This window comes from Fundulus heteroclitus, chromosome 8 (genome assembly GCF_011125445.2).
Source record: "Fundulus heteroclitus isolate FHET01 chromosome 8, MU-UCD_Fhet_4.1, whole genome shotgun sequence".
Classification (NCBI taxonomy): Eukaryota; Metazoa; Chordata; class Actinopteri; order Cyprinodontiformes; family Fundulidae; genus Fundulus; species Fundulus heteroclitus.
The window spans coordinates 32,440,503-32,451,736 of NC_046368.1; the positions used below are offsets into that span (position 1 = coordinate 32,440,503).

The 11,234-nt window shown below is 41.2% G+C and overlaps 1 protein-coding gene across 5 annotated transcripts in view; it reads right to left on the bottom strand.

The window, feature by feature from the left end:
• Positions 1-885: 885 nt before the first annotated feature.
• The window catches only part of oclna (occludin a), a 12,706-nt gene continuing 2,357 nt past the window's right edge, over positions 886-11,234 (bottom strand). For 4 of the 5 annotated variants that reach the window (XM_036140635.1, XM_036140637.1, XM_036140636.1 and 1 more), the window contains 5 exons: positions 5,590-5,717; positions 5,034-5,216; positions 4,726-4,897; positions 3,246-3,287; positions 886-1,790 (listed from right to left, as the gene is read on the bottom strand). In XM_036140635.1, coding sequence (XP_035996528.1) covers positions 1,692-1,790; positions 3,246-3,287; positions 4,726-4,897; positions 5,034-5,216; positions 5,590-5,717 — 624 coding nt within the window. In that variant the 3' untranslated portion in view covers positions 886-1,691. Of the gene's footprint in view, positions 1,791-3,245; positions 3,288-4,725; positions 4,898-5,033; positions 5,217-5,589; positions 5,718-9,018; positions 9,187-9,268; positions 9,933-10,462; positions 10,557-10,740; positions 10,810-11,234 lie in introns of those variants that run through there. The other variant, XM_036140634.1, reaches the window with a different exon arrangement.

The window sequence follows — 11,234 nt, forward strand, 5'->3', positions numbered from 1 at the left end:
AAACGCGAGGTCCGCGTCAGCCTTCTTTTTCTTTTAGCTCTCGCCATTCGGAAAAAGCTTGCCCGATGTTCACCCGTGTACGACTCCTCTCTCTGTCCAGAGCCCTTTTCCTCTCTCTTGCCTGCTCCGACATGGGCTTTCGCTGTTTTTCCGCTGGTTCCACCATGATAACTGCACAAATATCGCCACTGCGCTAGCAACGAGCACACCTTTCACTGGGGGCGTGTAGCAGTTCTCGCCGTAAAGCAAGACCGACTCTCGCGGTCTTGCAGGAGACTTCTGAGCCTGTGTGTGCGGGCCGAGGGCTCCGGTATTTCCCCCACAGACCACCAGGGCGGCCGAGAAAACCTTTGTTCGACCTGAAATTACTCATTTAATCATCCAAAACGGTATGGAACACATTAATTAACTGAAAAATGTTGCATAGTATGCCTTTAAATGCTCTCTAGTTGGAATTTCATAGCCTGTGTTGATTTTTTTATTTTTTTTATTTTATTTTTTTTAAATGGAGGAATCACAATTGTAGTTTGAAAAACTATCCAGACTAGTGGAGCATGGGCCTCTGTGTCTGTCAACCGTCCTTCCCAAGCATCAAATGTTTTTGTCCACTTCAAAGCAGAACTACGACTCTATACTGAGTGAAAGGAGTGATACTGAAATTTAAATACACACATTTGTTCAACTCAATGTTGATGTCCACCTAGATGTAGGGAACATCGTTGCTTTTACCTAGCAGTTCTGCCATGTTCAACAATTTGTTGTGTTACATGCTATTGTACTGTATGAAATGTTTTATCGCTTCCTTTCAATGATGTGACAACGCAGGATCAAAATCTGAGACGCTTGACAGCTTCCGTCTAATGAATACTTTGCAGATAATGCATAATGATTTCAAGACTGTGTTTAATAATCACTTTCACAAGTTACAAAAGCAGGTAGTTACAGAAACATTGACATTGTACACAGGATAAAAAAAAATGCAGTTAAAATGCGGTTATGCCCTCTAGTGGTAATAACAGATAAGAAGGCACCAATTTACATGACATTTCAATATTAATGCTATAAAATGTGTGAATGCTGCTGTAACAACAAAAGACTTTTAAAATCTTGACATCAGTGTTTTAAAAACTCAAGGTATGTTTGTGAAATTCTGCCGCTAACTGCAAGTGTTTAAAATGTCTGTTGCTCGGTTTGAGGTGTTCAATAAAAGGGTTGATTAAAATAAAAAATGCATCACAGTTCATTGCAGAAAGTCAACACAATGTATGAAATTTGCTGTTATTCCAAACTGTCTACCACAGAGAACCCTCACAAACCGCAACCCGTTTCCGCATATTTACATAGTCATTGTACAGTTAAATTATAAACAAAATCAGCCAAGGTAAGAAAACCTACTAAAACTATAAATTATGTATCATTTTCTGTTCACTCCAGAGACAAGTTGCAAAACTCTTCCACTATATAGAAATTGTGTGATTACAATCACTCACAATACAAACAATGGTATAATACAAGAAGACCGTTTCTGTGGTGCTAAAATATCACCATGCTGTCACAACTTTCATTTGTTCTTTGTAAATCCTCCTAGCTTTGTCCTTAGGAGAAGACTGCACTGGCCAAAGTGCCCACCCTGATTTACAGTAGTCCTTTTATGTGCTGCGTTGGACGGGATTATTAATCCAGAGACTCATTCAGGCACTGTGGTCGTAATCACTGACCATCTTCTTGATGCGGTTCAGCTTCTGCTTCAGATATTTACATCTGCGTTTCTTCATCTGGTAATCTGCGGACTGAAGAGGACAAAAGAAGGTCCGTGTGAGCAGAGGAGACAAAAGCAGCACAATCAAACCACCCTCACTTTCAAAATATGTCCGTTTGGTATACTGTTTTAAGAGGATTAATATCTAGCTGTGTTCAGAATAACCCCAGTCCAGCATCCCCAATCAGATCAGTCACTGTTGATGGTAAAAAGTATTCTTCATGGCAAATAAATTACCAGTAGGTTTAGTAGTGAATTAAAACAATGCCAACAGTCATGACATGCATCCTGTTTAGTCTGTATACAGTGGCCTTGCAAAACTACCCCCCCACAGCATTGTTCATATTGGGTTGCCTGAAAACCTGGAATTAAAATGGGTCCTTTGAGATTTTACAGCATTTCATTTACAGAACGTCTACAACTTTGAAGATTATTTGTCACATTGTGAAGCGCACAGCTTCAAAGTGCATAACTGTTCACACCCTAAGATCAGTACTTTGTAGAGCAACATTTTGCTGCAATTTAAGCTGCATGTGTCTTTGGATCAGTCTTTCCACTGGGATTTCTGCCCATTCCTCAAGGCTAAACTGCTCCATCTCCTTCGTGTTGGATGCTCTTCACTTGTGAAAAGCAATCTTCCAGTCTAACCACAGATTCTCAATTAGACTGAGGTCTGAGCTTTGACTAGGCCATTCCAACACATTTAAATGTTGCCTCCTAACCACTCCCGTGTTGCTTTAGCAGTGTGCTTCAGGTCATTGTTCAGCTGGAAGGTGAACCTCCATCCTGGTCTCAAATCACAGGCGGACTGACATCAGTTCTGCTCCAGAGAGCACGATGCTGCCACCACATTGTTTGAAATGTATTACATGTCAGGAATCGTGGCTCAGTCGGAATACCATTTGAGGAGCTCAAATTATTTGAAGAGGTTATGCTACCTTACGCTAGAAATGTTTAAATGTCATGGTCCCCAAACACAGCTGCAAGAGAGCAGCATTTTGGTTCAAGACCAACAAGAATAAGGCTCTGGAGCAGCAATCCCCATCCCTCGACTTTTCTTTAATACTTGGAGGTTGAGATCAAATATTTTTTTAAAGCACAACCAAGAAATGTAAAAGGATCTGTGGAATGCAGTCAGCCATCCTAAACTGGAATGAGAACCAACTAGATCAGTTTGTCGCCATGTTTCGGTTTGAAGCACGACCTACAGTATCCCCAGTGCACTCGTGTGTACGGAAAGAAAAGTTTTAAAAAAAGGTTTTTCAGGCTCTTTTAGACACTGCTAATTATATTAAAACACAACTGAACACTAAGTGTTTTGCTCTAGAGTGGCCACAGAGGCAGTTTTGGGTTGGATAAACAATGTTACCAAAGCCACAATATCATCAAAATGCCGTGCTTGCCAGACAAATCTGTCCTGTGGCGTCAATGCTCTCCTGAATCTGGACTCTAAATTGTAAAATGTAGCCTTAAGGATGACACCTACCTTTTTAATGTCCCTTATTTTGTTGTACTCATCCAGGGCATCCTGTGAAGAAGGACAGACACATTTCAACATGTAATTTGGTCATCAGAATCATACACTTAATACAATTGTTTTGTTGCGTCACGTAGGGATGCAAACAAATAATCGACCGATTAATTGTCGATTAATGGTTTATTAATTTAAAGTTTGTTCCATCTGATTTACTGTTAACACCCTTTAGTTTTAAAGTACAGCTGCCATCCAGAAGAGGGCGAAGCTGCTCATCCTAAAGCAGAACCAGACCACGGTAAATGATCATGGCGGAGTCAGTGTGAAGCGGTCCAAACAGAATGCAGTGTTGGATTATTTTCCACTGTTTAATGAGAACATGGATGCAAAATGCGCTTCAATACAAGTGGCACACAAAATAGTAAAAATATAATGATGTGACTCTTTTTAAACTCAGCATTTCATAAAAACATTAGCCCTTCATGTGCCATTCTTTTGAATATAACAGAACCCTTCATGAAGGGCAAATGTTAAATTAAAAGCCCTGGTTTTTTGTATAAACAGAAAACCAGGGGTTTTAAGAAAATGGACGATTATCAATTAATTGTCAGTCGATCAATAAAATCAGTCAACTTTAGATTAACTCAATTGATAACTCACTTTATCTTCAAGGTTTGCATTAGTAGATATTTATAGAAACATGAGGGCAGCTAATCTAAATGTTGTGTTTGCTTTTGAAAGCTAAATGTAGGTATTCATTTAGTCTCCAGAGGTATCCTCAGGAAAATTACATTATTACTTTAATTTTCAATATTTACTAGCTAATACATAATCTGCCTGTTTGTTTTTTTCCTGCTCTGGGAGCTCCTCCTTTTCAGACAAATGCAAAAAATAAGGGAAAGAAACCATAACTGACTAATTTTATCTTAGTTTTACTGCTTAATGAACTAGAGCTTAGAATGGAAAAGGAAATTTATTGTCACTCTATTGACAGTTACAGTGGCTTGCAAAGGTATTCACACCCCTTGAAGTTTTCCACATATTATAAACGCTATAATACTTTTGCACCATACATATTTCAGTTTATTTGTATAAATAAAATCTTTTAAATCATGTATAATTTTCTTTCTAGTCACAATTGTATACCTCTTTGAGTTGGTCTTTCACATAAAATTCCAATAATAAAAAAAAAAACATTTGTTTGTAATGTGACAAAATGTGAAAACGTTCAAGGGGTGTAAATACTTTTGCAAGCCACTCTGTGTAAGGAAATCTAGCAACTGCACCTCCACCTCATTGCAATATTACCAACTTTTTTTAAACTGAAGAAAATAACATGCTCTCAATCAATAAAATATACATAAAATGAGTCACTAAAATAAGTGTTATAACACCCGATGTTGACCAAAGTCTCGTGTGTTAGATGTAAATGTGGGGAAAAGCAAATGAAGAGCAGGTAAAAATAAAACAGTGCTGCTTTAGAAGTTCTGACCAGGTACTGCGGGCTGCCCTCCTGGAGCTCGTCCAGCTCTCTGTCCAGATTGGACAGGTCCTTGTTGATGACGTCCAGCTCCGCCTGCAGCTCTTTGTACTCCAGGTGGTCGCGGTCAAACTCACGCTTGTAGTTGTTGCGCTGCAGCTCATTTGTGATTGGGGGAAACTCGCTGTGGGAGTACACGGTGACCAAAACAAGGAAGACAGAGGGGGGGGGGGGGGGACAATTACATAACCTGTAGTAATTCAGAGAACTCTAGATTGTGCTTTTCCTTTTTTGGCCGAGGCGTTCTGCTTTTCTTGTACCTGTCAAAGTCGTTGTCGTCCAGTTCGTCCCCAGAGGAGTTGTAGTCGGTGTCGTAGTCCTGGCCGTCAGCGCGGCGAGGCCGTCCCGCGCGCCTCTTTTTGGGCCGCCCTGATGAGCTTGCAATCTCTGAGCTACTGCTGTAAGGAGCCCCGTTCTGCAAGGACCGGTTCTCAACAACGGGCCTGTGAGACGAGGAATTTAAAACAGCTCAACTTTACTCCCAGCGGGTTTTTTTTTATATGTGCAGGAATAAACGACAGAGAAGCAGCCCAAATTATTCCTGTCAGTGCCCAGTTTTGCAAAAGTAAACGTCCCTGTTTGATAAGAAGAAGCAGAACATTAAAACAGAAGCATAATCACGGCCACACGCCGTCGCGTTCCCTCATCAGCGCAGAAGCATTTCACTTAGTTTCACCGTTGCTGGTGAATATGACTCATGTCTCGGTTAGTTTTGGTCTCGTGGACTTTCAGTATTTACCACCATTTCATGCTCCTTTTGTGAAGCATCAGCATATATTGTGACCACTATACACACCAGACTGTCAGTAAACTCACTGTGGCGTGTAGTTTATGGGGGGTTTGTCATAGTCGCTCTCTTCATCCAGGTAACTCCTGGAGCCTCTCAGCTTGTTGGGGTAGTCGGCAATGGGAACCTCTTCAGGGGGAGCAGACACATTGTTCACCTTGATGAAAGATTCAAACAAAAACATTACGACACAGTCGTTCTTGAAGGGTTTTGATAATCAGTTCAAGTTTATATCCCAGTTTTCGTAGCCAAAACTATTGACCAATATTCATTATACCAGTCTATGTTGCCATGTGTGACAGAGTTTTAGTCATAATCTAGACCTCAATCCATTGAGATATAATGTTGTGCAGATAAAGCCTCACCAGGAATGGATACATTATCCTGAACAATTTATGATTGACTTGGTTGCACTGGCATGGTCAATTACTATATTACTAGTAATAATCATTATGACACTATTATTCACCACTCAAAAAAAAACAACATAAACTGAGCTACCAATAAATTGCTTCACAACATGAACCTATTATTATTAGTTTAGGCCTTCAGTATGCTGCTGTGTATAAAGGCATTATCAGCCAGAGCAAGATTGGAATTTAATGAAGACCATATGTGTCAAAGCAATTTTTTTAGTCAGACACGTTATAGAAATACGCTTGTTTTAGGTGATGTGTAACCAAAACATTACAGCAGCTTTCTTAATCTCTTGGTGTAGGTGTGGACAGAAAAAAAAATTATTCAAGCTGTACGGGATGCCGTACTAAATGCAAAATGTTATTTCACTGCACCTCATAGGAGAGGTTTTAACCGTATACATGCATTCATTTTCCTAACTTTACTGAAGTATTGGAACTTAGTCTTTACCATTTAAACTAGCAAAACTTGCCGTGAAGCTTTAAAATTGATCAACGTTAAAAGGCAAAAAAAAAAAATCTCCTGAACTCTATTCTGTATGTATAAATGTCATGGATCAGACTTTGGCCCCGATTTCACTCCAGCTTCATAATTTGCATAATTTATTATCTCATTGTCCAGCTTCGACCACATATGGAGAGAGTCCTGCACAGCACCGACTGAATATGTAAACTGAAGATTTAAAATCAAAGTCTCAGGACCAGCACCACCATTAAAAGAAATATTTGTTCTGAAATCCATTGAACTTAAAATGACTTTCAGGAATGACCACTTTGACAGATGCTTGCTTGAGTAAATCCACTGAATCTCTGACATTTCGGGTATGACACACCTGCATGAACTTGTCCTCTGTGTACCACAACGGGGCTACACCCTGCAAAACAGCTGCAGTCACACTGCATAAGCACTTTCAGACAGGTTCCCACAAGCACCAGCGAGGAAAAGGTCTCTGGTTCCAAGTATCCTGTTGCTGTTGTACTTCCATTGGTCCAGCTGCTGAGCTGATTGGATGGCAGTAGCCGACTATCCTGTTTTTCCTGTTTACCGCTGTGAAGTGTGCTGAAACGCCAGGACTAGGCAGAGCTGAATGTCATCGTGACTCCTATCGAGATGACTCACACTCATCACTACTCGCTCGATGATGTTTGTGAAACGCATTTCACAAACATCACCAGAAAATGTTGAACACACGCGCAGTAGTATGTTAAGAATGTCGATTCCCCTCGTTTGATGACTTGATGCTAGACTGAAACTGTTATCGGTCAGTGTGCCACGCCTTGAAACTGTAGCTGGAAGGACTTTAAGCTCCACCCTCTATCCCTCTCTGTTCCTAAAGACAACACTGTCACTAAACTGGTTTTACCACTTCCTGTACTGCTGAGCCTACAAGAGCACTTTTAGCAATGGCTTCTGGATTCTTTCTAGAAACTGTCAGTTTTAACTTAGCTTCTGTTAAGGTTTAGGCAGGTAAATATCCCAAATTCAGCCGGGCAGAAAAATGAAGTGGATAGTAATAATGTGTTTTGAATGACTTCTTAAAGCCAGCAAAGTAAACTAGTCAAGAAGCCAAATCAAGCCAATTAAACCCAAAGATGCATCTGACTAAGGGTCAAACCATCAAACTCCTGCAGTCGTCAGTTTTAAGGTCATAGAGTCGACTTTATTACGCATCAGCTTACTAAAGCTTGGCAGAAGCTAAGAACATTTCCCTATTCCAGTTTACTTCCGCTTGTTTAGCAGCAGAAAGGGGAAGTGGATCAATTTGTGCTTGGAAAGTAGAAAAAAGGAAACTGACCACAACCATCCATCTCCATGATGACACAGCATAAGAAATAATTCAGAGGATTTTATTTATTTATTGCATCTGTGAGTGATTATAGTGATTGGTCCCTTTCAGATTTCCTTTTCTTGTTTTTTTTTTTTTTTAACCACATATACACCAGCTTTTTTTATTTGTTGATTTCATTTATTAAGGGAAAACCTACCCAAACAAACCTGGCCCCATTGATGAATGGCATGTGTTGGTTAAATTTCTCTAACAACGCGCAGGCCTGATTACTGAGAGACATTTAAACTCAATCAGCTAAATAGAATGCATCTTCCAACATGAAGTAGACAAAAAGATCTCAAAAACTATGACATCATTTAACGATATTCAACACCAGATGAGAAACAAAGTCATCAATCGGGAAAGGATTACTAAGTTATTTCTAAAAACTTGGCACTCCAAGACTTTTGGAAACATTTTCTGTACAATAAAGAGACAAAAGTGGAAGTTTTTGAAAGGTGGAACATGATGGTGGTATTGTGATGGTATAAGTATAATGTCCAGGCATCAGCTTGTGAGCTAACGCTCACTTGAATTATGACATTTATCTCACTTGCATCCACAAGTCCACCTCTTGGTGGCTCAAAATAAATAGAAAAAAAGCCTAAAATTAAGGTTTGGAGAGGCCCACACAAAGCCCAAAAATTCAGCAGAGTGGGCCAAAATTCCTCCAACCCCCTCTGCCTAACACAATTTCTTGCTGCCAAGGTGGAAACACCATTTATTATTTTCAACTGAAATAATAATTAGAAAACTCAAAATGGCCCTTTGTGTTTACTCAGGTTCTCATGGTCTGATTTATTAATTAGTTACATTACTTCAAACATTTACGTGTGAAAAGAATTGGAGATCTGGAAGGGGGCAAATACTTTTTCACTGCTCGGATTCCTATGATCAGATGCAAACAACATTTTCTCCTTCCACGTCTTGTGCTGAGTCATAATGGAGGTGTTGTGATGGCAACACGGACAAATGTTCCCCTTGCATGCATTCCAAGCAAAAACAAATCCACTTCTCATTTCCACAACCAAAGAACGGGCCGAACTGGAAGGGACGGGCTTTTTCACAGCAACCTAGCTGATGGGAGGTTTTTAAAAATTCTTAAATGGCATGACATAACATCAGACTGTTAGATTGTCGACAGTAGCTACCCCCTTAGAGCCGTTTGAATTCAGTCCTGAATTCACAACGCGAGCGTTACTCCATCACTCACCCATGCCTCTACATCTTCAGGAGGCGACAGGCCGTCCACAATTTTCACTTTCTTCCACAAGATGCTGTCTTTGCCATGGTGTTGGATCTTCTGTCGGGTCTTGAGGGCAAAGACGAGCATGATAATCAAGGCGGCGGTCACCAGGAAGCCAAACACCACTGCGATAGCCTGGAATGGGGAATAAACCATAGAGTTTAATCGTACAGTACACATAGGGTTACAGGATCACACCCACATCCAGAGTATTTACCTCTTGTGGCTCCACCACACAGTAGTGGTAAAGGTACTGGTTCGAAAGAACTCCTACTGTTTGAGGTTGCTGGTAAGGCGCACACAAAGCCATTATCTGGTTGCCGTAAACTGAACCCGAGGACTGGGCTGTGGGGTTTATTGCCACCAAGTACACTATGGTGGCAATCAGCATCAACAGAGCCAGGATGGGACAGATGATCAACACCGCCAGGTAGAACCTCCGGCTCTGCGACAGGGACTGATGAGACACGATGATGATGAAGACGGCCAGAGTGAAGATGAAGACGATGGCTGCCATTGCGATCATAAACCCTTTTCCTGATCGCGGGTCGTTGTAGTTTCCCCCGATTCCACCGTATCCATAATTGTTTGCAGCTCCGTACCCACCACTGCCGATGCCCGAACCGTAGTTTGATCCGAAACCGCCTCCGTAGCTTCCTCCGTAACTTCCTCCATAACTTCCCCCGTAACCTCCAAAACCAGACATGGCTCCCTGACTGTCATACGCCAGTGTGGAGGCAACACAGGCAAAGATGGCCACACACAGCACAATGGCAATGATGGCCATGATTTTAAGGATTCCCGGAGGCGATGCCCAGCGATAAAAGTGCTGGAACTCATCATCAGGGTAGTAAGAGTAGGCGGGCTGAGGAGGTCCATTACTGCAAAGGGAATAAACAAACTTCTGTGACAATCTGAATGACAACTTGGATTTTATTTAGCTACAACTGAACGAACAGGGGAGACAACAAATCTCACAGGGGAAAAAAAAAAAACTTTTGCAAGATATTAGGTGTAATAATTTACCAAGTTACAGACAAAGTTGCACAGCAATTCAGAATTTGCTCTATTCAAGGAGCTACGGAAATAAAAGGAATTATGCTGTTTTAATTTCTCCGCCTGGTTCTGATCCGTCTATAAAACCAAGTGAATGCATCCACAACCATCAAACACTTTTTAAAAAAGCAGCAACACTTCTTCCTGCTTCCACTCATTACACTTCAACCAACAAGACAGAATAATGACGAGCACAGAGATGGAAAACTCATAATAATAGCCATGGAATATACTTGAGAGCTACACGTTTATTCACGTGTGATTAATTCTCCTTAAAACTCACAACAGTGGCGTTAAAGTTTGCTTCTCTCTAACTTAATTACACAAGTTATGTATTGACAGAAAAACTACTTACTATCCATTGTCCTCCTCGTAGGGAGGGGGACTCCCTCTGGGTCTGGAGGACATCACAGTTTGATCCACTGGGTGCTAATAAATAAAAAAACAACAACCTGCAGGAAGATTTCCTGTTAGAATGGGTAATACAACCTACGTGAGCCATAAAACTATAAATTTGTAATAGCTATTTAACAGTTAGAAAACAACCAATATACTAAACGTACTTGTTTCTATCTCTAATTAAAGGCTGCCCATAGAAACCGAACTGTTTCCAAGCAGAAGTCACCAACACACCTGTTTCTGCGCAGGGTTGTCTCCGTCAGCGTCCTCTCCTGAGGAAGGTCTGGACTGAAACTGCGCCTGCTGCTCAAAACAAGCGCGACCACACCCAGCGAGCTCCGCTCTCGGCTGCTTTAGCCCCGCCCCTCCCGCCAGGTGTCTCAGTGCCGTACCTGAGCGTGGGCGTGACGGACGCGGGCCCCATTTGGGGCTTCTTTTGAACGCCTCTTGCTGGGAAAAAAATAGCTTTGGAAAAAAAAAATGTGTGCGGCCTCCGCCTGTAAAATCATTCCTGTGTTTGGGCTCGTCTCATTGATGCCCCTTTAGTTCTCCTGTTGTTCATTTCATTAAGACCAGAACATCCGACAGCTATCACCAACTCCTTCTTCTTCTCAACTGACCAGACCGGTGTTCCAGAAGTTTAACCTACTTGATATTAAATCCTACTTGATTAAAAAGTATTCCTTAAAAAATTTTAAGCCATATGTTTACCAAGGACAGACTGCTTG